General features: G+C 40.8%; 1 protein-coding gene across 1 annotated transcript in view; it reads left to right on the forward strand.

Annotated features, from left to right (window-relative positions):
• The window catches only part of LOC126203379 (putative fatty acyl-CoA reductase CG5065), a 190,116-nt gene that overhangs the window by 85,630 nt on the left and 77,308 nt on the right, over window positions 1-27,178 (forward strand). The window contains exon 5 of the mRNA XM_049937676.1: window positions 25,922-26,114. Within this exon, the coding sequence (XP_049793633.1) occupies window positions 25,922-26,114 (193 nt within the window). The remainder of the gene's footprint in view (window positions 1-25,921; window positions 26,115-27,178) is intronic.

Consider the following 27,178-nt stretch of genomic DNA (forward strand, 5'->3'; position numbering starts at 1 on the left):
GACAAATAGTTGACTGGGTAACTCAGTGGCCTATAAGTTTGTTACATAAAGAAAACAACATTATCATAATAATTTAAATTTCAACTTAAATATTTAAAGCAAATGTTACCTAACAACCTTCCTTGTCCACTTAATAACATCTGTTTTTACAAAAATTCAAAAGAGATAAATAAATTACATTTTATGATATTACAATATTTCACAATATATTTATTATATTGCTCTATACTCCATAGCTTTGTTGCACTGCTTCACCAATTTTTCACTGTATTAATAAAATTTATTACTAACCACTAGCAGCCTCTTTACAAAAAACCACTCTCACTGCCTAGTGTAGACCCATTCTGTGAGTCCTCTTTTATATTTTCACTTGTAACCATGGATAAGGTGTGCTCAGCATGTGTAAACATGAAAAAGCAAACAAATGTTCTACATTAGTGCACTAGCAATCCTTTTATTTGCACCTGTAATAAAAATGTTTTCTCGTTATTTGCACATTTGTTATTCATAACAAATGTACATGAATTGTAATTTAATACAAAAAGAAAATTTAAACTAGAACATGTATAGGAATAGAAAGCGAAAGGAAGCTGTTTTATTTACTTGATTCGTCCCATCTGAAATATGATCAATTAAATTTCTTGAAATTCGAATTATATTAGTGAAATTATCAGTGTTTTTTAAAATTTATATTAGAAGAACAATCACATTCCAAAGGAGGTAAACATTATGGGAATGGAATGAACTTACAGCAGCATATATTCAGTAAGTCATCACACAAATTAATATTTCAGTTAGCTTTTTCAAACAATTTCTTAAGAGATTTTTGTTGCTACAATCATTTTTATGTAGAGTACCAGACTGTTCCTGGTTGCAATGCCATACTTTTAAGTAGATTGTCAACAAGCTGCTTCATTTATTTATTTAGCATCCAATAGATCACACATGTGATATAGGATTTGTCATTTGATTACACGTAACACATAACAACACATGCACATGGACAAACATATACAATCAGCAAAACAAATTACATACACATAGTACATAAGTAGTGTACAAGAACTTATTGCACAAAAACAGAGTACGTGCTCATGATAAACAATTATAGATCATGAACTACACCTTATGCACAAAACGTATTACGGATATTTACCAGATTTTTCATAAGCACCTTAATTATGAAGTTGAAAACATAATTAAATTAGTTTAAATTTAAAAAAAGTAAGTACAGGTTTCAATCCACAGTCTGAGACTGGTATTCATTTACACTGTAGTAGCATTTTTCCATCAAGTATTTTTTTACTTCATGCTTGAAATTATTTTTGCCTTTCAATTCTTTAATTTAAGATGGAAGTGCATTTAAAAGCTTTATTCCAAAGTGGCTAACATGTTTCTGACTTCTAGTTTTTGCTACATAGGGAATGTGAAAGTCTTTACAATGCCTTGTATTGTGATCATGGTAGCTTGAGTTGGTTTTGAGATCGCAGTTAATTTTACTGATCATTTCCAGACATTTAAAAATATATATTGATGGTATTGTCAGTATCTATAGTTGTCTGAATAAGGGTCTACAGTGAGTTCGTGGTGGGCTGTGTGTCATGGTACGAATAGCTCTTTTTTGCGTAATAAAAATCTCATCTAGTCTTGACCTGGTTTTTCCCCAAAAACTTATGCCATAGCTCACAACCGATTGGAAATAACTAAAGTACACTGCTCTAATACATTCCTTGCTACATACCTTGGATATTATTCTTAAGGCAAAACATGCTGAGCTAAGTTTCTAAGTAAGATATACACTGTGTTCATTCCAGTTTAAATCTTGGTCAATTTGCATTCCCAGAAACTTTGTGGTGCACACTTTTTCTATTTGTTTGCTATCCAGCATAAGGCACATATTTTCCCCTTGATACTTGCTTCCATACTGTATAAAGTTTGTTTTCTTTGTATTTAATTTCAGCTTATTTGAATAAAATCATGACTGTATGTTTGAGAGCATTTTTTCTGCTGTAGTACACAATGATTCTTTTATATCACTAATTATGATACTCGTGTCATCTGCAAAAAGTAGCATTTTGGCTGAGCTTTCTAGAACCTTTTTATCATTGATATAAATTAGAAATAACAATGGGCCCAGAATGCTGCCCTGTGGAACACCTATTTCAATTTGTTTTGGTTCAGATGTGAGTTTAAAAGTTGAAGATTGTTGAATCACCTCAGCTCAACAACTTGTGACCTGTTTTGCAGATAAGATTCAAACCATTTTGAACAGTACCCCTATTGCCTATTGCTTCAAGTTTCCCTAGTAATATTACATGGTTCACAGTATCGAAGGCTTTGGATAAATCTAGATTAATTCCAACAACCTGTTTATTTGACTCCAAATTACTTACTATTTCTGTTGTGTAGTCCAATGTGGCTGTTTCTGTACTGTGCTCTGCTCGAAAACCATGTTGTTGTTGTCCGCAGCTCGTGGTCGTGCGGTAGCGTTCTCGCTTCACACGCCTGGTTTCTCGGGTTCAATTCCCGGCGGGGTCAGGGATTTTCTCTGCCTCGTGATGACTGGATGTTGTGTACTGTCCTTAGGCTAGTTAGGTTTAAGTAGTTCTAAGTTCTAGGGGACTGATGACCATAGATGTTAAGTCCCATAGTGCTCAGAGCCATTTGAACCATTTGAACCATGTTGTTGTTGTTGTGGTCTTCAGTCCTGAGACTGGTTTGATGCAGCTCTCCATGCTACTCTATCCTGTGCAGGCTTCTTCATATCCCAGTACCTACTGCTGCCTAAATCCTTCTGAATATGCTTAGTGTATTCATCTCTTGGTCTCCCTCTACAGTTTTTACCCTCCACGCTGCCCTCCAGTACTAAATTGGTGATCCATTGATGCCTAAGAACATGTGCTACCAACCGATCCCTTCTTCTAGTCAAGTTGTGCCACAAACTCCTCTTCTTCCCAATTCTGTTCAATACCTCCTCATTAGTTATGTGATCTACCCATCTAATCTTCAGCATTCTTCTGTAGCACCACATTTAAAAAGCTTTTATTCTCTTCTTGTCTGAACTATTTACCATCCATGTTTCACTTCCATACATGGCTACACTCCATACAAATACTTTCAGAAACAACTTCCTGACACTTGAGTCTATACTCAATGTTAACAAATTTCTCTTCTTCAGAAACGCTTTCCTTGCCATTGCCAGACTACCTTTTATGTCCTCTCTACTTTGATGATCATCAGTTATTTTGCTCGCTAAATAGCAAAACTCCTTTACTACTTTAAGTGTCTCATTTCCTAATCTAATTCCCTCAGCATCACCCGATTTAATTCGACTACATTCCATTATCCTCGTTTTGCTTTTGTTGATGTTCATCTTATACCCACCTTTCAAGACACTGTCCATTCCATTCAACTGCTCTTTCAAGTTCTTTGCTGTCTCTGACAGAATTACAATGTCATTGGCGAACCTCAAAGTTTTTATTTCTTCCCCATGGATTTTAATGCCTACTCCAAACTTTTCTTTTGCTTCCTTTACTGCTTGCTCAATATACAGACTGAATAGCATCGGGGAGAGGCTACAACCCTGTCACACTCCCTTCCCAACCGCTGCTTCCCTTTCATGTCCCTCGACTCTTATAACTGCCAACTGGTTTCTGTAAAAATTGTAAATAGCCTTTCACTCCCTATATTTTACCACTGCCACCTTCAGAATTTGAGACAGAATATTCCAGTCAACACTGTCAAAAGCTATCTCTAAGTCTACAAATGCTAGAAACATAGATTTGCCTTTCCTTAATAGGGTAAGGATTGCGTCACGTGTTCCAACATTTCTATGGAATCCAAACTGATCTTCCCCGAGGTCGGCTTCTACCAGTTTTTCCATTCGCCTGTAAAGAATTCTCGTTGGTATTATGCAGCTGTGACTTATTAAACTGATAGTTCGGTAACTTTCACATCTCCCAACACCTGCTTTCTTTGGGATTGGAATTATTATATTCTTCTAGAAGTCTGAGGGAATTTCGCCTGTCTCATACATCTTGCTCACCAGATGGTAGAGTTTTGTCAGGGCTGGCTCTTCCAAGGCTGTCAGTAGTTCTAATGGAATGTTGTCTACTCCCGGGGCCTGGTTTCAACTTAGGTCTTTCAGTGCTCTGTCAAACTCTTCATGCAGTATCATATCTCCCATTTCATCTTCTTCTACATCCTCTTCCATTTCCATAATATTGTCCTCAAGTACATCACCCTTGTATAGACCCTCTATATACTCCTTCCACCTTTCTGCTTTCCCTTCTTTGCTTAGAACTGGGTTTCCATCTGAGCTATTGATAGTCATGCAAGTGGTTCTCTTTTCTCCAAAGGTCTCTTTAATTTTCCGGTAGGCAGTATCTATCTTACCCCTCATGAGATAAGCCTCTACATCCTTACATTTGTCCTCTAGCCATCCCTGCTTAGCCATTTTGCACTTCCTGTCACTCTCATTTTTGAGACGTTTGTATTCCTTTTTGCCTGCTTCATTTACTGCATTTTTTGTATTTTCTCCTTTCATCAATTAAATTCAATATTTCTTCTGTTACCCAAGGATTTCTATTAGACCTCGTCTTTTTACCTACTTGATCATCTGATACCTTCACTACTTCATCCCTCAGAGCTATCCATTCTTCTTCTACTGTATTTCTTTCCCCCATTCCTGTCAATTGTTCCCTTATGCTCTCCCTGAAACTCTGTACAACCTCTGGTTCTTTAAGTTTATCCAGGTCCCATCTCCTTAAATTCCCACCTTTTTGCAGTTTCTTCAGTTTTAATCTACAGTTCATAACCAATAGATTGTGGTCAGATCCACATCTGCCCCTGGAAATGTCATACAATTTAAAACCTGGTTCCTAAATCTCTGTCTTACCATTATATAATCTATCTGAAACCTTTTCGTATCTCCAGGGTTCTTCCATGTATACAACCTTCTTTCATGATTCTTGAACCAAGTGTTAGCTATGATTAAGTTATGCTCTGTGCAAACTTCTACCAGGCGGCTTCCTCTTTCATTTCTTAGCCCTAATCCATATTCACCGACTACATTTCCTTCTCTCCCTTTTCCTACTCTCGAATTCCAGTCACCCATGACTATTAAATTTTTGTCTCCCTTCACTACCTGAATAATTCCTTTTATCTCATCATACATTTCACCAATTTCTTCATCATGTGCAGAGCTAGTTGGCATATAACTTGTACTACTGTAGTAGGTGTGGGCTCCATGTCTGTCTTGTCCACAATAATGCATTCACTATGCTGTTTATAGTAGCTTACTCGCACTCCTATTTTTTTAATTCATTATTAAACCCACTCCTGTGTTACCCCTATTTGATTTTGTATTTATAACCCTGTATTCACCAGACCAAAAGTCTTGTTCCTCCTGCCACCGAACTTCACTAATTCCCACTATATCTAACTTTAACCTATCCATTTCCCTTTTTAAATTTTCTAACCTACCTGCCCAATTAAGGGATCTGACATTCCACGCTCCAATCCGTAGAACGCCAGTTTTCTTTCTCCTGATAACGACGTTCTCTTGAGTAGTCCCCGCCCGGAGATCCAAATGGGGGACTATTTTACCTCCAGAATATTTTACCAAAGAGGTCACCATCATCATTTAATCATGCAGTAAAGCTGCATGCTCTCGGGAAAAATTATGGCTGTAGTTTCCCCTTGCTTTCAGCTGTTCACAGTACCACAACAGCAAGGCCGTTTCGGTTAGCGTTACGAGGCCAGATCAGTCAATCATCCAGACTGTTGCCCCTGTAACTACTGAAAAGGCTGCTGCCCCTCTTCAGGAACCAAATGTTTGTCTGGCCTCTCAACAGATACCCCTCCGTTGCACCTACAGTACGGCTATCTGTATCGTTGAGGCTCACAAGCCTCCTCACCAATGGCAAGGTCCATGGTTCATGGGGAGAGTCGAAAACCATATTGACTGTTATTTATTAGTTTATGTTTTTCTAGACAGTTTGTAACCCTGATTTTCATTAATTCCTCAAGTATTTTGGAGAAGGCTGGGAGGAGAGATATAGGTCGGTAATTTTCTATTTTATGTCTGTCACCATATTTGTATAGAGGTTTCACTTTAGAGATTTTAAGTTTATCCGGAAATATCCCTTCACTAAGGGACAAGTTTGCTATGTGCACTATAGGTTTAACAACACATGGAGCAATTTTCTTAATTATTGATACACGTACATCATCCAATCCAGAGGACATTTTGGATTTCAAGCATTTAATGACTTTTAGAACTTCATGCTCATCTGTTGGGATTGCCATCATGCTGGTATTTACCACTGGAGCCGTCACTGTTGTTTGTTGCTTAAATTTGCTACTTAAAGTAAGAGGAATATTTACAAAATAATTGTTTACGTAGTTTGCCATGCCATCTTTTCCTATGGGGATATTTTCATTATTTTTAAGATTGATTTCCTGTTCTCTATTTTGAACCCTAGTGTCTTTTTTTACCATTTTCCACATTATTCTGGACTTGTTACTAGCCTGCCTTATTAATCTATCATTACTTAATAATTTTGCTTTTGCTATTACTTTGCAGTAAGTCTTTTTGTATGTCGTCATATACTCAACAAACTGCTGATCGTGACTTAGTAATTTCATGGTTTCATTTGACTTTTTAATTCTGGGTGTAATCCAGGTCCCTTTAGATCCAGATGATCTATAACTCAAAAGCTTTTTTGGGAAACACATTTCAAAGTATGTCATAAAAGTGGAAGCAAATGTATTGTAAGCATCATTTGTGTTTGTTTGTGCCAAGACCTCTGACCAAACTGCATTTTTTAAATTATTTCTGAACTGATTACAATCTTCAGTAGAGAAAAATTGTTTGTACTCCTTTTTATTTTCCTCCTCCTTGGAAGTTGCAGTGAGATTAAAGGTTAGTGTTTTATGATCTGATAATCCTATATTCACATTTGTAAGGGCAACTTCATGTGTGACCACATTTGAGAAGATGTTATCTATTAGGCTTTCACTGGAATCTGTTGTTCTAGTGGGAGATGTGTCATTACAATGAAACAATACTATCACGTACATCAATACACTTTCACTTTTTTCAGTGTGTGTTGTTGTACTTATTTCTTTACTTAAAAACCTGCTGGACTGTAGCAGTGTATTAACAAAAGAAGCCACCACAAAGACAGGCTCCCTAGCTGTCAATGCTTCACATCTACTTCACAATATTCCATTACTTCTTCAATCCATATACATCATTTCTTATCAGTTCATTAATATGTTATCACTCCATTTACAACATTACTTTATTAGCTCATAAATTAAACATAAAAATCTTTGCTTTATTATACACAAAAAATAACTCTACAGAATGACACTAAACACCAAAAAACCACATTACTGGCGAAACATTACTTTACATTACTTACCAGTTCATTAATATGTTATCACTCCATTTACAACATTACTTTATTAGCTCATAAATTAAACATAAAAATCTCTGCTTTGTTATTCACAAAAAATAATTCTACAGAATGACAGTCAACACCAAAAAACCACATTACTGGCGAAACATTACTTTACATTACTTAACAGACAAAACTCTTTAAATAAACACTTCCTCATATCTGAAGGGAAATTTCATGAAACACTGTGTTCTTAATTAACTTTATTGTAGGTAACATTATTTACACTTACTGCAATATTCTTTAGCTTGGCTGGAAAGGGCTATCATATGGCACACACTTATTGTAAAGAAGAACTTTCATACAAGTGATGAAACTCATGACTTTATATGACTTTCAAATCTTGGCATAAATAATATTGAATTAATTACATTTTACATCAAGCCAATGATTTTTTTGAATTTCATACACTTACACAACTAGTACCAACTCATACTTTTTAAAGATCTTCTTCCTCCACTGCTATTAAAATGGCCATTAAATTTCATACTTATAGTTTCTCAATCTCTTCTGAAAATTAATATTTTTTGTGCTCTGGCTTACCACTTATTTTAAACTGCATTTTTAGCTGAAATAAATTCAATTATTAGTAAAATAACAATTTCATCTTTACAGAGACCCAAGATAGGACACAAGACGTTTGCTTTTAAACATTAACTGACATGGTACAGTTACTATTCTCTTCTGTCAGTATGTGTTAACATACAAAACTTTTACTCTAAAGGCAAACAAAAACTTTATTTATTGGCGCACATTTTTTTATTTTCATCTGTGGATAAGTGGACTAATATCTGTTTCTTCTTATAAACCAATGGTAGGATAGTCAGGGAATGGAGTGATACTAGAGAGGAAGAATAGAATGACACAAATCAGGGAAGCACTGTGCACCAAATAGTGTGCTCATTAAAGAGCAATGAGCCCCCTACCAACTAAAGTGTTCACTATGAAACAGTGCTCTTGTTCTACTATCTCTTTTTGCAGCTTGGGTGTAATGTCACTGGTACCAACAATACATCAGCCAGACCAACACAAAAAATACAATAAACTGGCTGAAGATCTGATCCTCAGTAAACACAAAATCACTGCCTGTTACATTTATTGAAGCAATTATTTTTCACACACTTAAATTTAACATTATGTTTTGCAAACTGTTTGCTTTATTATCAACTTAAAAAATTCTTTCTGTTACCGATGCACTTTTTAATTGAGCATAATTATAACTCTAATAATTTGTCCATGGCAGCTACTGGCAATTTAGCATCAAACCACTTTGCTCTGGCCATCTTTGCTTTTACTGCACTCACCTAGTTCATTCCAGTATTCCTTACATTAACTTGCACTAACTGTTTTTCATGTTTTTTATTGATTTCATTGTTGACTACAAAAGTTTCACTGTTTCCTTTAACCAGATCATTACTGTCAGTAATATTATTATTGTCATTCCATAAATTACTTGGAAATACAGTTAAATTCTTGTTTATTCCCATATTTCTTACATAATTGATAAATTTCATACTCTCTTTCCTCCACCACTCAGGATAAACTCTTTTACATGGACCTTACAATTTTTTCACATTTCCTCATCAAATTGTCCATCTCCAACATCTATCCAAGCTATACAAAGAAAAATATAATTAAACAATTCACTGACAGCTTCGTTCTGAATACTTTCAGTAACCAAATTACAGGCCTCATTTGACTTCGTATTCAAGGCATTCAATTTTTATTATTTCCATTAACTTAATTAAAAGTGTCTCTTCTTCTCCATCAAGACCATTATTTACATTATAAGTATTACTACACTCCTGGAAATGGAAAAAAGAACACATTGACACCGGTGTGTCAGACCCACCATACTTGCTCCGGACACTGCGAGAGGGCTGTACAAGCAATGATCACACGCACGGCACAGCGGACACACCAGGAACCGCGGTGTTGGCCGTCAAATGGCGCTACCTGCGCAGCATTTGTGCACTGCCACTGTCAGTGTCAGCCAGTTTGCCGTGGCATACGGAGCTCCATCGCAGTCTTTAACACTGGTAGCATGCCGCGACAGCGTGGACGTGAACCGTATGTGCAGTTGACGGACTTTGAGCGAGGGCGTATAGTGGGCATGCGGGAGGCCGGGTGGACGTACCGCCGAATTGCTCAACACGTGGGGCATGAGGTCTCCACAGTGCATCGATGTTGTCGCCAGTGGTCGGCGGAAGGTGCACGTGCCCGTCGACCTGGGACCGGACCGCAGCGACGCACGGATGCACGCCAAGACCGTAGGATCCTACGCAGTGCCGTAGGGGACCGCACCGCCACTTCCCAGCAAATTAGGGACACTGTTGCTCCTGGGGTATCGGCGAGGACCATTCGCAACCGTCTCCATGAAGCTGGGCTACGGTCCCGCACACCGTTAGGCCGTCTTCCGCTCACGCCCCAACATCGTGCAGCCCGCCTCCAGTGGTGTCGCGACAGGCGTGAATGGAGGGACGAATGGAGACGTGTCGTCTTCAGCGATGAGAGTCGCTTCTGCCTTGGTGCCAATGATGGTCGTATGCGTGTTTGGCGCCGTGCAGGTGAGCGCCACAATCAGGACTGCATACGACCGAGACACACAGGGCCAACACCTGGCATCATGGTGTGCGGAGCGATCTCCTACACTGACCGTACACCACTGGTGATCATCGAGGGGACACTGAATAGTGCACGGTACATCCAAACCGTCATCGAACCCATCGTTCTACCATTCCTAGTCCGGCAAGGGAACTTGCTGTTCCAACAGGACAATGCACGTCCGCATGTATCCTGTGCCACCCAACGTGCTCTAGAAGGTGTAAGTCAACTACCCTGGCCAGCAAGATCTCCGGATCTGTCCCCCATTGAGCATGTTTGGGACTGGATGAAGCGTCGTCTCACGCGGTCTGCACGTCCAGCACGAACGCTGGTCCAACTGAGGCGCCAGATGGAAATGGCATGGCAAGCCGTTCCACAGGACTACATCCAGCATCTCTATGATCGTCTCCATGGGAGAATAGCAGCCTGCATTGCTGCGAAAGGTGGATATACACTGTACTAGTGCCGACATTGTGCATGCTCTGTTGCCTGTGTCTATGTGCCTGTGGTTCTGTCAGTGTGATCATGTGATGTATCTGACCCCAGGAATGTGTCAATAAAGTTTCCCCTTCCTGGGACAATGAATTCACGGTGTTCTTATTTCAATTTCCAGGAGTGTATAACCATATTTTCACTCTTGGTTTCAACACTATCCAATACTTTGTAGGAAAAGACAGATTGCTACTTATCGTAAAGAAGACATGTCAAGTTGCAGACAGGCACAATTATGAAGGTGATTTGAAAAGTTCTTGGAACAGAATAGAAAAAAATTACTTCCATCACTGAAACTTTTTTTATTTTTCAATGTAGTCTCCTTGTATTTTAATGCACTTGGTCCAACAATGCTCAAGTGCCTTGATCCCATCTCGAAAATGAATTTCCTCCAGGCCTGCAAAATAGTTATCAACTCTGGCTACCAATTCTTCATTTGAAGTTAATCTTGAACTACAAAGAAAAATTTTCAGTTTTGGGAAGAGATGGAAGTCTGACCATCAGGTTAATAAGGCAGGTGTGGCAATAATTCATGTAATTTTTCCATGGTAATGGCACATGTGTGTGGGCGCACATTGTCTTGATGGAAGGTGACTTTCTTCCTTGCTAAACCTGTCCTTTTTTCACGTATCTTTTCTTGCAATTTGTCCAGGAAGTTAGCACAGTATTATGTAGTAATTGTTTGCCCAGTGGGGAGATAATCTACAAACAGAATCCCCTTCGCGTCCCAGAAATCTTATGCCAGGACCTTCCTGACGAATGAATTATTGTAGCCTTCTTTGGTAATGGAAAATCTGCATGTTTCCACTGCTTTGACTGGTGTTTTGTCTCTGAGGTACATAGTGCACCCAAGTTTCATGTGTGGTCACAAACCAGTGCAAGAAATCTTGTTTGTTTCTCCTAAAATGGGCCAAACATTGTTCCGATATGCCCATTCTCATGCATTTTAGATCTAGAGTCAAGAGTTGCAGCACCCATCTTGCAGATAATTTTTTCATTTCTAATTCTTCAATTAAAATGTGATATACCCTTACTGATGACATCTGGCAACCATGAGCCAATTCACGCACTTTCAATCGGCGATCCTCCATGACCATTTTGTGCACTTTTGCAATGATTTCTGGAGTAGTGGCACATTTTGGCTGACCATTGTGCAGATCATCATCTAAGCTTTCTTGATCAAATTTAAATTCATTTGTCCACTTGGCAACAGTTGAATATGAAGGAGCAGAGTCCCCCAGCGTATTCTGGAAATCAGCATGAATGTCCTTTGTTTTCATACCTTTCTTCAAAAAGTACTTAATTACTGCTCGAATTTCGATTTTTTTTTCCATCTTTGCAAATCACTACACTGGAACAACAACAGAGCCATGTCACAGATATAGCTATCTTCCAAGAGCATTGACATGGCAAGTGTTTACAGGCAACAGTCCAATGAATATCAAGTGAACAACTCGTTGCACTAGCGCTGACCTCTCTTGGTGATTCTGAAAACTTTTCAAAGACTCTCACATAAAGCTTTTGCCACACCCTTCATCAGTAAAACACACACACACACCAGCTAGCACACCTCATGTACACAAGACTGCCAACAGCAGCATCTTAGGCCAAAATGCAACATCACGTGGGATGCAAACAGTTATTTTGGAGGGGGCAGAGAAGGGGAAGAGATAGTAGTATATGGGTGGAGAAAGAGACAAATGGTGTCTGGTGGAATGTGCAGGGACCTGACTGCCAACAGGCGCAGCATCAGGAGGTTGTGAGGTGAGGCAGGGAGGTGGGGGAAAAAAGGCCCCAAAAAGGCAACAAGTGGGGAGAGACACACAGGTGCATTGGCGGTTCACATTGTTCATAAATTCATCAATTGAATAGTAGCACCTGTGTATTCACCTCACATGTCAGAGAAAAATGAGCTTTGTCTGTCCATAGGCTGTTCAACTTCAATCCTTGCGAGAAAGTGGAGAGCGAAGTCAACACTTCGTTGTTTGTCCTGTGGTATGAGCTGCTGTACAACATGGATCTTGTACAGATACTATTTGAGAATGGATTGAAGCAACTTTGGTACAGTGGAATTATTTGCAGTGTTGTCTGGCATAGCAGCAACGATTTCATCAACCACCTGTGGTGTAACCAGTAGCCAGCCTCTTGCCAGAGTGACGCCCAGTTCATCTGAACTTCTTCATCATGTTCTGCACAGCAAGTGGAGAAAGAGGGCCCTCCCATAACCCTTTTAGCTGGCAATATCCTCGAAGCGCAACTGCAGCATTACTGGTGTTTTGATAATAGAGCTTCACCCATAATGGCCTGCTCCTTTTGTCCAAGTATCAAAAGTGTACTGCGACTGGTCAGGTGTGTGAGACCATGAATCATGATGACTGAACATGGCACATGGTGGCCATAGTTGGAACTGGATGGTGGTGCTGTGACACATGGATATCATGCACCCATACTCTGGACATTAATGCTACCACATTTGGTACTAGTACAGTATGGTAACTAGTTTCCATGTTATAATGAGTTAAATAGGGAAAGTTTAATTTTAACCACCCAGTATTTGAAGCTAGTCTTGAATACTTTACTTTTAAAGAATTTTGGATAAAGCAATCAGAAGTGAGACTGGGTGGTAGTTGGTAGCATCAGACCTATGACCTTTTTTATGCAATGGTTTAACAAAAGCACATTTTGGTCTGTCTGTAAAGATGCACTGTTTCAAACAGCTATTACATATGTGGCTGAGAATCCTTCTTATCCATTGGGAAAAAGCTTTTAGTACTCTGTTGGAAATGCCATCAATTCCATGCGACCTTTTATTTTTGAGTGAATTTATTATTTTCCTAATTTCAGTAGGAGAGGTGCGTTGAATTTCAGTTTTATCAAGTTGCTTAGGTATTGCCTCTTCCATACACAGCATTGCATTTTCTAATGATTAACTGGATGCTGCTTTCTCTACAACACTCAAAAAATATTATTAAAAATATTTTCTACTTCTGACCTTTTGGTATCAAACTTTTCATTGAGTTTGTTATAAACACAGTCTTCCTGTGCTCTCAGTTGCCCTGTTTCCTTTTGAACAATATTCAAAATGGTTTTAATTTTATTATCAGAGATGTTAATCTCAGACTAATTGCACATACTCCTGGGATTTTTAATAACTTTTCTTAACACAGAGCAGTAATTTTCACAATGGTTGACTGTTTCTGGATCATTACTCCTTGTAGCTATAAGATAACATTTCCCGTTTTAGTTTACAAGATATTTTTAACCCTTTAGTAAGCCATGGGTTTTTAGAGAGTGCCTTATAATTATGTTTCACTGTTTTCAAATATACTCATAAAGGTATAATGAAACAGGTTAAATTTTAATTTAGCATCTAGTTCCCTGTACACCTCCACACAGTCTAATTGTTACAAGCTTTTCCTAAAATTTGCAATTGTTAAATTGTTAACTAAGTGTACTATTTTGGAGGACTGTTTTGCATTAGTGTATGGAGCTATGTCATATATTGTAACTAACCATACATCACAATGAGACAGACCATTCTTAACAGAAAAAGTTTTTGTTTGATTGAATTTGTCTTGGTTTGTAAAAACATTATCTGTCAGTGTGCTGCTTTCCTGTACCACCTGAGTAGGAAAATCAGTAACTGACATCAAATTGAGAGAACCAAGTAATATTTCAAGGTCAAGATTTCTATTGGACTCTTTCAGAAAATCTACACTGTAATCCCCACAAACAATAATTTGCTTCCCTCTGTCTGAGAGATCGAACAACAAAGAATCTAAGTTTTTCAAAAATACACTCCTGGAAATGGAAAAAAGAACACATTGACACCGGTGTGTCAGACCCACCATACTTGCTCCGGACACTGCGAGAGGGCTGTACAAGCAATGATCACACGCACGGCACAGCGGACACACCAGGAACCGCGGTGTTGGCCGTCGAATGGCGCTAGCTGCGCAGCATTTGTGCACCGCCGTCGTCAGTGTCAGCCAGTTTGCCGTGGCATACGGAGCTCCATCGCAGTCTTTAACACTGGTAGCATGCCGCGACAGCGTGGACGTGAACCGTATGTGCAGTTGACGGACTTTGAGCGAGGGCGTATAGTGGGCATGCGGGAGGCCGGATGGACGTACCGCCGAATTGCTCAACACGTGGGGCGTGAGGTTTCCACAGTACATCGATGTTGTCGCCAGTGGTCGGCGCAAGGTGCACGTGCCCGTCGACCTGGGACCGGACCGCAGCGACGCACGGATGCACGCCAAGACCGTAGGATCCTACGCAGTGCCGTAGGGGACCGCACCGCCACTTCCCAGCAAATTATGGACACTGTTGCTCCTGGGGTATCGGCGAGGACCATTCGCAACCGTCTCCATGAAGCTGGGCTACGGTCCCGCACACCGTTAGGCCGTCTTCCGCTCATGCCCCAACATCGTGCAGCCCGCCTCCAGTGGTGTCGCGACAGGCGTGAATGGAGGGACGAATGGAGACGTGTCGTCTTCAGCGATGAGAGTCGCTTGTGCCTTGGTGCCAATGATGGTCGTATGCATGTTTGGCGCCGTGCAGGTGAGCACTACAATCAGGACTGCATACGACCGAGGCACACAGGGCCAACACCCGGCATCATGGTGTGCGGAGCGATCTCCTACACTGGCCGTACACCACTGGTGATCGTCGAGGGGACACTGAATAGTGCACGGTACATCCAAACCGTCATCGAACCCATCGTTCTACCATTCCTAGACCGGCAAGGGAACTTGCTGTTCCAACAGGACAATGCACGTCCGCATGTATCCCGTGCCACGCAACGTGCTCTAGAAGGTGTAAGTCAACTACCCTGGCCAGCAAGATCTCCGGATCTGTCCCCCATTGAGCATGTTTGGGACTGGATGAAGTGTCGTCCCACGCGGTCTGCACGTCCAGCACGAACGCTGGTCCAACTGAGGCGCCAGGTGGAAATGGCATGGCAAGCCGTTCCACAGGACTACATCCAGCATCTCTACGATCATCTCCATGGGAGAATAGCAGCATGCATTGCTGCGAAAGGTGGCTATACACCGTACTAGTGCCGACATTGTGCATGCTCTGTTGCCTGTGTCTATGTGCCTGTGGTTCTGTCAGTGTGATCATGTGATGTATCTGACCCCAGGAATGTGTCAATAAAGTTTCCCCTTCCTGGGACAATGAATTCACGGTGTTCTTATTTCAATTTCCAGGAGTGTAGTTGAAATATTCCCAATGGGGAGCTATACACAGCTACAATTATAAAAGTGATGACACATGACACGTGAACTGATGCACTGTTCTGGTGTGACATCCAACCTGCTTTTGGATGATACGGGCCTCTTCCTGAATCCCGCAAACATGCTAAAATTACCTGATAGATCTCCTTGTTAACCATGCAACAGGCAGTTCAAATTCCTGATGGAAAATGCCTTGTCAGTCAAAAAACACAGCCATCACCTCCTCGATTTCTGACTGACTCGTGCATGATGTTTTTGATGGGTCAATCCCACTGCAACAGCTGCACCATTATTTCAACATCATAGCTATAAACCCACATCTCATCTCCTGTTATGATGTTCTTAGGGAAGTTTTAACTGCCATTTACACTGGCAAGCAGTTCTTGACTTATTTCAGCATGGTCTGTTGCTTATTTTCAGTCAAGAAATGCAACAGGAATTGTAAATTAACATGATGGATCACAAGATTGTCATTAAAAATTTGAAGGCATGATCCTATACTGATGCCTAGTTAGTCAGCAGTTTCTCAAACAGTGGAACAACAATTTCCCCAAATCACAGCAAGAATTTTCTCAATATGGTCCTCTTCTGTTAATGCGGAAGGTTGTCCAGGCCTGAGACCTTCACAGGCTGACACTCTTAAACCAATCACTGCACCGCATGCAACTCATGCTGTCCTCCATGTCTGCTTCAATATGTAATCAAAACGTTTATCTAAAAATGTTGTAAAGTTTATAGCAAAATTTCACACATACATACAAACACACAAATTTTTCTTCAAGTTCTTTCATTGTTACACCTATATTACTAAGAAATTGTTCCAGAACTCAGAAACCAGGACCATTATCAGGTTATCTGCATAACAACTTCCAGGAACAACAAAGATTTCATTTTCAATGTTTTGGGTCATTATTGACCAAATTTAAAATTCTGTCATTAAGAGATATAATCTTATGTTAGAAATTTCACAAAATAAGACAAGTATTAAAGTTCAAAACTGTGTGTTTCTCTTGAAGCAGTATAAGTGATACTGCAAAAATACCGAGACTTTACTCATCCAGATTTTGAGAATAAGATTGCTTAACGACTTCCAGCAAACTCTACACATAATCTCAAACTTCTACAAAACTTTTTCTCACTGGCTTACAGAATGATGAAAGTAAAAATTTTACTGGTCACTATGTTTTCACTATTCATGCAGTAAAACTTCAGCATCAAGCAAGATATTTTAATTTATTATTTCTTTACTACTAACTCTATTTGCAAAACACTTTGCAGACAGTACCTACATACACAATTGAATGTGCCTGCAAACTTATGTCATTGTATAACATATAGGTCATAAACATTGAGCACTAGCTTTTGCTTAAAATGGTGCAAAAATTACCCAGATTACATTCATTCAGTGTTTCAAAAGGAAGTTTGATTCTTTAAAAAATTGGGGGTTTACTGATTGTTACTAATCTGACAAACAGCAGGTGTACATGTTTATCTCAAAGGTTATGGCTTGGTGACTAATGGCCACAAAGAAATGAGACTAATGACAATTTGTTGTCTAAAACTGCAACTAGGTGTGCTCAGAAGCAGCAGTGGGTTCACATGTTCACACATTATTTCAGAAGTTCAGTCTTTTTTAAAATACCTAATCTAAAAGTAACTATGACTAGTCATTTACAAAATATTTCTTTTTTTCAAACATACACACAAAATTCAAGCTTTCGCAACAAACTGTTGCCTCATCAGGAAAGAGGGAAGGAGAGGGAAAGACGAAAGGATGTGGGTTTTAAGGGAGAGGGTAAGGAGTCATTCCAATCCCGGGAGTGGAAAGACTTACCTTAGGGGGAAAAAAGGACGGGTATACACTCGCACACACACACATATCCATCCACACATATGCAGTGTCTGTATATGTGTGGATGGATATGTGTGTGTGTGCGAGTGTATACCCGTCCTTTTTTCCCCCTAAGGTAAGTCTTTCCGCTCCCGGGATTGGAATGACTCCTTACCCTCTCCCTTAAAACCCACATCCTTTTGTCTTTCCCTCTCCTTCCCTCTTTCCTGATGAGGCAACAGTTTGTTGCGTAAGCTTGAATTTTGTGTGTATGTTTGTGTTTGTTTGTGTGTCTATCGACGTGCCAGCGCTTTCGTTTGGTAAGTCACATCATCTTTGTTTTTAGATATATTTTTCCCACGTGGAATGTTTCCCTCTATTAATAAAAACAAAGATGATGTGACTTACCAAACAAAAGCGCTGGCAGGTCGATAGACACACAAACAAACACAAACATACACACAAAATTCAAGCTTTCGCAACAAACTTTTGCCTCATCAGGAAAGAGGGAAGGAGAGGGAAAGACAAAAGGATGTGGGTTTTAAGGGAGAGGGTAAGGAGTCATTCCAATCCCGGGAGCAGAAAGACTTACCTTAGGGGAAAAAAGGATGGGTATACACTTGCACACACACACATATCGATCCACACATATACAGACACAAGCAGACATATTTAAAGACAAAGAGTTTGGGCAGAGATGTCAGTCGAGGCAGAAGTGCAGAGGCAAAGATGTTGTTGAATGACAGGTGAGGTATGAGTGGCGGCAACTTGAAATTAGCGGAGATTGAGGCCTGGTGGGTAACGGGAAGAGAGGATATATTGAAGAGCAAGTTCCCATCTCCGGAGTTCTGATAGGTTGGTGTTGGTGGGAAGTATCCAGATAACCCGGACGGTGTAACACTGTGCCAAGATGTGCTGGCCGTGCACCAAGGCATGTTTAGCCACAGGGTGATCCTCATTACCAACAAACACTGTCTGCCTGTGTCCATTCATGCGAATGGACAGTTTGTTGCTGGTCATTCCCACATAGAATGCATCACAGTGTAGGCAGGTCAGTTGGTAAATCACGTGGGTGCTTTCACACGTGGCTCTGCCTTTGATCGTGTACACCTTCCAGGTTACAGGACTGGAGTAGGTGATGGTGGGAGGGTGCATGGGACAGGTTTTACACCGGGGGCGGTTACAAGGATAGGAGCCAGAGGGTAGGGAAGGTGGTTTGGGGATTTCATAGGGATGAACTAACAGGTTACGAAGGTTAGGTGGACGGCGGAAAGACACTCTTGGTGGAGTGGGGAGGATTTCATGAAGGATGGATCTCATTTCAGGGCAGGATTTGAGGAAGTCGTATCCATGCTGGAGAACCACATTCAGAGTCTGGTCCAGTCCCGGAAAGTATCCTGTCACAAGTGGGGCACTTTTGTGGTTCTTCTGTGGGGGGTTCTGGGTTTGAGGGGATGAGGAAGTGGCTCTGGTTATTTGCTTCTGTACCAGGTCGGGAGGGTAGTTACGGGATGCAAAAGCTGTTGTCAGGTTGTTGGTGTAATGGTTCAGGGATTCCGGAATGGAGCAGATGCGTTTGCCATGAAGACCTAGGCTGTCACCCTCTCCAAACCTTCCAGGAATTTCTGACTTCCAGCCTTGCATCTCAATCCTTCTTAAAAAACCTTAATCCTACTCCCAACATCACCACTGCTGAAGCCCAGGCAATCCGTGATCTGGAGGCTGACCGATCCATCGTCATTCTTCCGGCGGACAAGGGTTCCACGACCATGGTACTTGATCGTCGGGAGTATGTGGCTGAGGGACTGCGTCAGCTTTCAGACAACACCACATACAAAGTTTGCCAAGGTAATCCCATTCCCGATGTCCAGGCGGAGCTTCAAGGAATCCTCAGAACCTTAGGCCCCCTGCGAAACCTTTCACCTGACTCCATCAACCTCCTGACCCCACCGACACCCCGCACCCCTACCTTCTACCTTCTTCCTAAAATTCACAAACCCAATCATCCCGGCCGCCCCATTGTAGCTGGTTACCAAGCCCCCACAGAACGTATCTCCGCCTACGTAGATCAACACCTTCAACCCATTACATGCGGTCTCCCATCCTTCATCAAAGACACCAACCACTTTCTCGAACGTCTGGAATCCTTACCCAATCTGTTACCCCCGGAAACCATCGTTGTAACCATTGATGCCACTTCCTTATACACAAATATTCCGCACCTCCAGGGCCTCGCTGCGATGGAGCATTTCCTTTCACACCGATCACCTGCCACCCTACCTAAAACCTCTTTCCTCATTACCTTAGCCAGCTTCATCCTGACCCACAACTTCTTCACTTTTGAGGGCCAGACATACCAACAATTAAAAGGAACAGCCATGGGTACCAGGATGGCCCCCTCGTATGCCAAACTATTATTGGGTCGCCTAGAGGAAGCCTTCTTGGTTATCCAGGCCTGCCAACCCAAAGTTTGGTACAGATTTATTGATGACATCTTCATGATCTGGACTCACAGTGAAGAAGAACTTCAGAATTTCCTCTCCAACCTCAACTCCTTTGGTTCCATCAGATTCACCTGGTCCTACTCCAAATCCCATGCCACTTTCCTTGAGTTGACCTCCATCTGTCCAATGGCCAGCTTCACATGTCCGTCCACATCAGACCCACCAACAAGCAACAGTACCTCCATTATGACAGCTGCCACCCATTCCACATCAAACAGTCCCTTCCCTACAGCCTAGGTCTTCGTGGCAAACGCATCTGCTCCATTCCGGAATCCCTGAACCATTACACCAACAACCTGACAACAGCTTTTGCATCCCGTAACTACCCTCCCGACCTGGTACAGAAGCAAATAACCAGAGCCACTTCCTCATCCCCTCAAACCCAGAATCTCCCACAGAAGAACCACAAAAGTTCCCCACTTGTGACAGGATACTTTCCGGGACTGGACCAGACTCTGAATGTGGCTCTGCAGCAGGGATACGACTTCCTCAAATCCTGCCCTGAAATGAGATCCATCCTTCATGAAATCCTCCCCACTCCACCAAGAGTGTCTTTCCGCCATCCACCTAACCTTCGTAACCTGTTAGTTCATCCCTATGAAATCCCCAAACCACCTTCCCTACCCTCTGGCTCCTATCCTTGTAACCGCCCCCGGTGTAAAACCTGTCCCATGCACCCTCCCACCACCACCTACTCCAGTCCTGTAACCCGGAAGGTGTACACGATCAAAGGCAGAGCCACATGTGAAAGCACCCACGTGATTCGCACACTGACATGCCTACACTGTGAAGCCTTCTACATGGGAATGACCAGCAACAAACTGTCCATTCGCATGAATGGACACAGGCAGACAGTGTTTGTTGGTAATGAGGATCACCCTGTGGCTAAACATGCCTTGGTGCACGGGCAGCACGTCTTGGCACAGTGTTACACCGTCCGGGTTATCTGGATACTTCCCACCAACACCAACCTATCCGAACTCCGGAGATGGGAACTTACTCTTCAATATATCCTCTCTTCCCGTTACCCACCAGGCCTCAATCTCCGCTAATTTCAAGTTGCCGCCACTCATACCTCACCTGTCATTCAACAACATCTTTGCCTCTGCACTTCTGCCTCGACTGACATCTCTGCCCAAACTCTTTGTCTTTAAATATGTCTGCTTGTGTCTGTATATGTGTGGATGGATATGTCTGTGTGTGCGAGTGTATACCCGTCCTTTTTTCCCCCTAAGGTAAATCTTTCCGCTCCCGGGATTGGAATGACTCCTTACCCTCTCCCTTAAAACCCACATCCTTTCGTCTTTCCCTCTCCTTCCCTCTTTCCTGATGAGGCAACAGTTTGTTGCGAAAGCTTGAATTTTGTGTGTATGTTTGTGTGTCTATCGACCTGCCAGCACTTTCGTTTGGTAAGTCACATCATCTTTGTTTTTAGATATATTTTTCCCACGTGGAATGTTTCCCTCTATTATATTAAGATGTATATATATATTCATACTTGTAACATGATGCTGGACATTGGAAGATGCTTCACAGTGAAACAGTAAAAACATGAACAGACTGGGTGAGGCAGCAATCTGTGGTTGTTTGCTGATGATGCTGTGGTGTACTGGAAGATGTCATCATTGAGTGACTGTTGGAGGATACAAGATTACTTAGACAAAATTTATAGTTGATGTGATAAATGGCAGCTTGCTCTGAATGTAGAAAAATATAAGTTAATGCAGATGAGTAGGAAAAACAATCCTGTAATGACTGAATACAAACATTGGTGATGTGCTACTTGACAGAGCCACATCAATTAAATACTATAGTGGCCAGCACAAAAATAGGGCTTCAAAGTCATCTCACTGCCTTACAGCATTGCCAGTTTTTTTTATAGCTGTAACTTCAAATGTTCATAAAAATTTAAAAAAAACATTGGGCAACTCTTTTTTTACTCTAGAATTGATGGAGTAATTTTCAAAAGAAAATTCTCACTAGCTGCTAAGGGGGGGAAAATAAAACTAACGTTACAAGGAATATTGGAGGTAAATAATTTTTTACTTCAACATATGGTAGTAGCAGAATCACCAATGTAATTGGACTGAAAAAAAATGAACATCCTCAAAGTTTACAGATCCATATGCTACACCTTTTATTTCAGAAACATAAAAGTATTCTGAGATAAAAAAATAAAATATTATAAGAGGTGTGAAACTGCTGACTATGTAGTGAAAAATGTTGTTGCTGATTAATTTTTGTTCTGTAGGACTGCAAAGAAACTTCCCGTGAGAAAATTGTTAAGAAAACTACAAAATTATTTTTGGTAACATTTCAGACATCATTATTGTATCATATCACGTACAGAGGCAAATTGCTTCTGCAATATTCCTTGCGCAGCAGCATGCGAGTCACTGTAGGCTGTTGCCAAGAGTTTTGTTCAGACAGCTTGCTTTAATATGACCGAGAATATTCCCTACTTCCCAAAAACATTTTACTGGCTGCTAATACATATCCTTTGTCATTGCATCCATCACTCAAAATGACAATATACACTACGCAGCAGTAGTTGTAGTTACTTTGAGGCCAATATTTTCACTGAAGTTGAGCAAAATATTTGTTTGAAAGTTTTATCTAAATTTGCTGTAAGCCTATTATTCTCAGTATGCAATATGTGCTTGGTACACAAAAACATCATTCTTACTACTGCAATGTCCCTGTCTTGTGTTACAAATTTAGTCCATCATTACAGTTTCTGAATTAAGAACCAAGTGGACAGAGGAGATAGTGCATAGAAGTGACTGGCCAGAATAATCAGTTTTATCATGGAAATTACGCTGTATTTCTCTATCCATTGGATACTATCCTCTGTCATACTAAAGTAATACAATTCTGTGTTCTAGCTTTTTGTAAAAGTCATCAAAGTTCATGGACTTCTATGCTCTTCTTGGGGAATCAGAATAGGTGCTTGGAATGTTCTGATGTTACTGCACTGTTTATATATACACTCGATAGCCGGCCGCGGTGCTCTAGCGGTTCTAGGCATGCAGTCCGGAACCGCGCGACTGCTATGGTCGCAGGTTCGAATCCTGCCTCGGGCATGGATGTGTGTGATGTCCTTAGGTTAGTTAGGTTTAAGTAGTTCTAAGTTCTAGGGGACTGATGACCACAGATGTTAAGTCCCATAGTGCTCAGAACCATTTGAACCATACACTCGATACAGAAGCATCACAATGTTTTGTCATTTTATGAACTGCATTACCCTTACAATGAAACAGCCAGTAAATCCTTCTATGAAAAAAAGGAGTTATATTTCGAGTGTACAAGTAAACGCAATGAAGTAAGATTAAATCCGAATGTAAAGACATTCAATATAGGTTTTTAGGAAACACTGTTATCAATTAATGCAGAATTGGCAATCTTATTTTAATTGACAGTTACTGTTGAGTGAACTAATCGCTACCACTTGTGATAAATTTATCAGACATTTACTGTAAGGGATAAACATTCGCATTATGTCCTATATAACTGAAATGAACAGACAAACATTTAAAACAAGTCAGCTTCTTACTTAGGGTCTTCTGGTTCCATGTCTTCAGATTCACTGTAGCTTGTTTCAGCCAGGTGTATCATCACAGATTCTACTATGGTGTCTCTCAAATCCTGGTTCAAGAAACCAGTTTCATGCGATGCTTCTGTGTGTTTTACACGCCTCTCCCAGTCCTGCTGAGTAACATGTTAGCTTCTCGACATCAGCAAGTTTGAAAGTAGTATTTCTTTTCTCTACTTCTAACTTTACTTGGGCCCATATCAATTCAATGGGATTGTACTGGCAGTGATACGGTGGTAGACGTACCACTTGGAGCCCCGTTTCATTTGATAGTTGATGTAATTCATAAGTCTTTTTGGCGCCTATGATTTCTTCCTAAGACAGGAGTTCAGCCTTCGTTTCATCGACTGAAAATGAAACATTCTTTCTCTTTAACCACTTCATAATATCTGCCTTGTGCCAATTTGAACGTGGCAGCTTTTCTATCTGAATGGAGTGGTAGCTGGCATTATCCATCATGATAATTGACCCTTCTTCCAGCGCAGACAACAGTCGAATAAACCAATTCTTAAAAACTTCTCCATTCATTTCTGAATGGTAATCTGATTGGCAAGAACTTTCCCATTACGAAAACCAAGTTTGGCCTGGTATGAAGCCTGTGGTTAATGAACCAGCGTGGGCGATAATTAATCGGCCACTTCTACCAGTAGGCACTTTCAAACTGCCATTTCCTTTGGAGTTGTGCCATATATACTTATTGGTGTGGTTCTGTGAAAACCAAGTTTCATCAAAATACACTACAGGCCTGGTGTCTTTAGCACACAAGAAGTGCATTGCACACAAAAACTTAGCTCTTGCTGCTGCAAGTCTTGGTGTTACATTAAGAACTTCCGTCCATCATTACACTTCTTGAATTGGGAACCAAGGGAGCAGAGAAGATGAAGAACAGAGGCCTTTGAGCCCAAGTAATTAATTTTTTCATGGAGGTCAGCCTGTATGTTTTTAGCCGTTGGATACTCTCCTCTATCATAATATCCAAGTACAGTTCTACCCATGAGCTCTTTGTTAAAATCAACAAAGTTAATCGATTTCCGTTCACATTTGTATCCCTTTCTTGGAAAATCAGAACACTCATTCATGTCTGGAGATTCTGCCAATGACACAGATTTGATATAGCATGGTGACACTGAGCTTTCTGCTGCTCTGACTTACTGAACAGCTAATGGTACCTACATGGCAACAAAGCTGAGAGATGGTCAAATCACAGCACACAGCCCCTGCTGGCAACAGGCAGCGGCCGTGACGTTGAGAACTCTTCTTTTGTGCCAGCCACTCTAGGCATAACCTTTCAAAGTGATTTGAAATGAAACAAACACATGTATACAGTAATAGGGAAGGAAAATGGTTGACTTCGGTTTATGGGGAGAATTTTAGGAAAGTAGGGCTCACCTATAAAAGAGCCCACATACAGAACATTAGTGTGACCCATTCTTGAGTAGTGCTTGAGTATTTGGGATTCCCACTGGAATGGATTAAAGAAAGAAATCAAGGTTACCAGATTTTTCAACAGTAGGTTCTATCAATGGGTCAGTGCTACAGAGATGATTTGTGAACTCAATTGGGAATACTTGGACGGAAGACAATGTTCTTTTCCCAAAACACTATTGAGGAAATTTAGAGAACCTGCACTTGAAGCTGACTGCAGAATGATCCTACTGTCACCAACATACATTGTACATAACGACCATGTAGATACGATAAGAGAAATTAGGGGTCATACAGAGGCATATAGAGTGTTATTTTTCCCTTGTTCTCTCTGCGTGTGGAATAAGAGAGCAAATGACTAGTAATGGTACAAGGTATGCTCTGCTGTGCGCCATACTGTGGCTTTTGGGATGTGTATGTAGATGTAGAAGTAAATGTAAACTTCTGCATGTTACACCTGAAGATGAGCCTGGGAATGTTCAAAAACTAGTTAATGAAAATAGAGAAATATTTCACTGCATACACACTCATTACATAATTCTTTCAACAAAAAGCTTCTGACCAAGCCCTTTTCATAATGCTGCATCTTCCAGCTTCATGGAATATCTATTTCTGAAAGTTTTAAGAGAGTGTTCAGTATGTGCGTCATACCAAATTTTATTTTGTAGTATATTTAAGATTGTATTTCTAAAAATCTAATAATGTTATAAAATTTTATACAATTATAATATGTATCTTTGTTCCTAAGTGAAAGTATTTTTTTCCAGTGATTTCAACAGCTGAAGAACCATTTCCAGGATGGGGAGATACATTCAATGGTCCAGTTGGTCTTTTAATCGCTGCATCAATGGGTGTTGTACATGTCAGCTATTCACGTAGGAGTTGTGTGGCTGACTACATGCCGGTAGACATTGCTGTCAATGCTACAATACTTGCAGCATGGAAAAAAGGAACGGAAAGGTCTGAAATAATTAAAAAAACTGCTTCACAAGATTTTGCTTTTATACATTTATCATTTAATGCTTCAATAGAGAAACACTGAAATATTCCACCAGAATGTTAAGGAAGGAGAAGTTCGCAAACTGACTGCAAACAGTTTAATGCTACAGATGGGATTGAAATACAATCAGACAAATAAGTAATGTAAAACATCTAGTCTGTGAATAAAATTTAGCAATAAACAAAGGAAGAGTTGAAAGAAGTAGATAGCTGTATGATAATCAAACAATGGAAAATCCAGGGTGGAATGTAACAATATTATGAAACGGAAAGCTGCCTGCTGCTCACCATATAGTGGAGATGCTGTTGCAGATAGGCACAACAAAAAGGACTGTCACAAATAAAGCTTTCGTCCATAAGGTCCTTCATCAACAATAGACATGGTCATGGAAAAGGAGAGAAGTAAAAAGACTGAGTGTGATGGTGGAAAGATGGCTGTGTAGTGCTGAAATTGGAACAGGGCAGGGGCTGGATAGGTGAGGACAGTGACTAATGAAGGTTGAGGCCAGGAGGGTTGCAGGAATGTAGGATGTATTGCAGATAATGTTCCAACCTGCACAGTTCAAAAAGCTGATGCCGGTGGGGAGGAGCCATATGGCACAGGTTGTGAAGCAGGCATTGAAATGAAGGATGCCATGTTTGGCAGCGTGTTCAGCAACAGGGTGGTTCACTTGTTTCTTGGCCACAGTTTGCCGGTGGCCATTCATATGGACAGACAGCTTGCTGGTTGTTATGCCCACATAGAATGCAGCACAGTGTTTGCAGCTTACCTTGCAGATCACATGACTGGCTTCACACGTAGCCCTCCCGTTGATGGGATACGTAATGTTTGTGATCAGACTGGAGTAGGTGGTGGTTGAGGGAAATATGGGACAGATCTTGCATCTAGGTCTGTTACAGTGTTATGAGCCATGAGGTAAGGAGTTGGGAGGAGAGATTGTGTAAGGGTGGATGAGTATATTGTGTAGGTCGACGGACGGCAGAATACCATTGTGGAAGGGGTGGGAAGGATAGTGGATAGGACA

The sequence above is a fragment of the Schistocerca nitens genome, chromosome 9 (genome assembly GCF_023898315.1).
Source record: "Schistocerca nitens isolate TAMUIC-IGC-003100 chromosome 9, iqSchNite1.1, whole genome shotgun sequence".
Taxonomy (NCBI): domain Eukaryota; kingdom Metazoa; phylum Arthropoda; class Insecta; order Orthoptera; family Acrididae; genus Schistocerca; species Schistocerca nitens.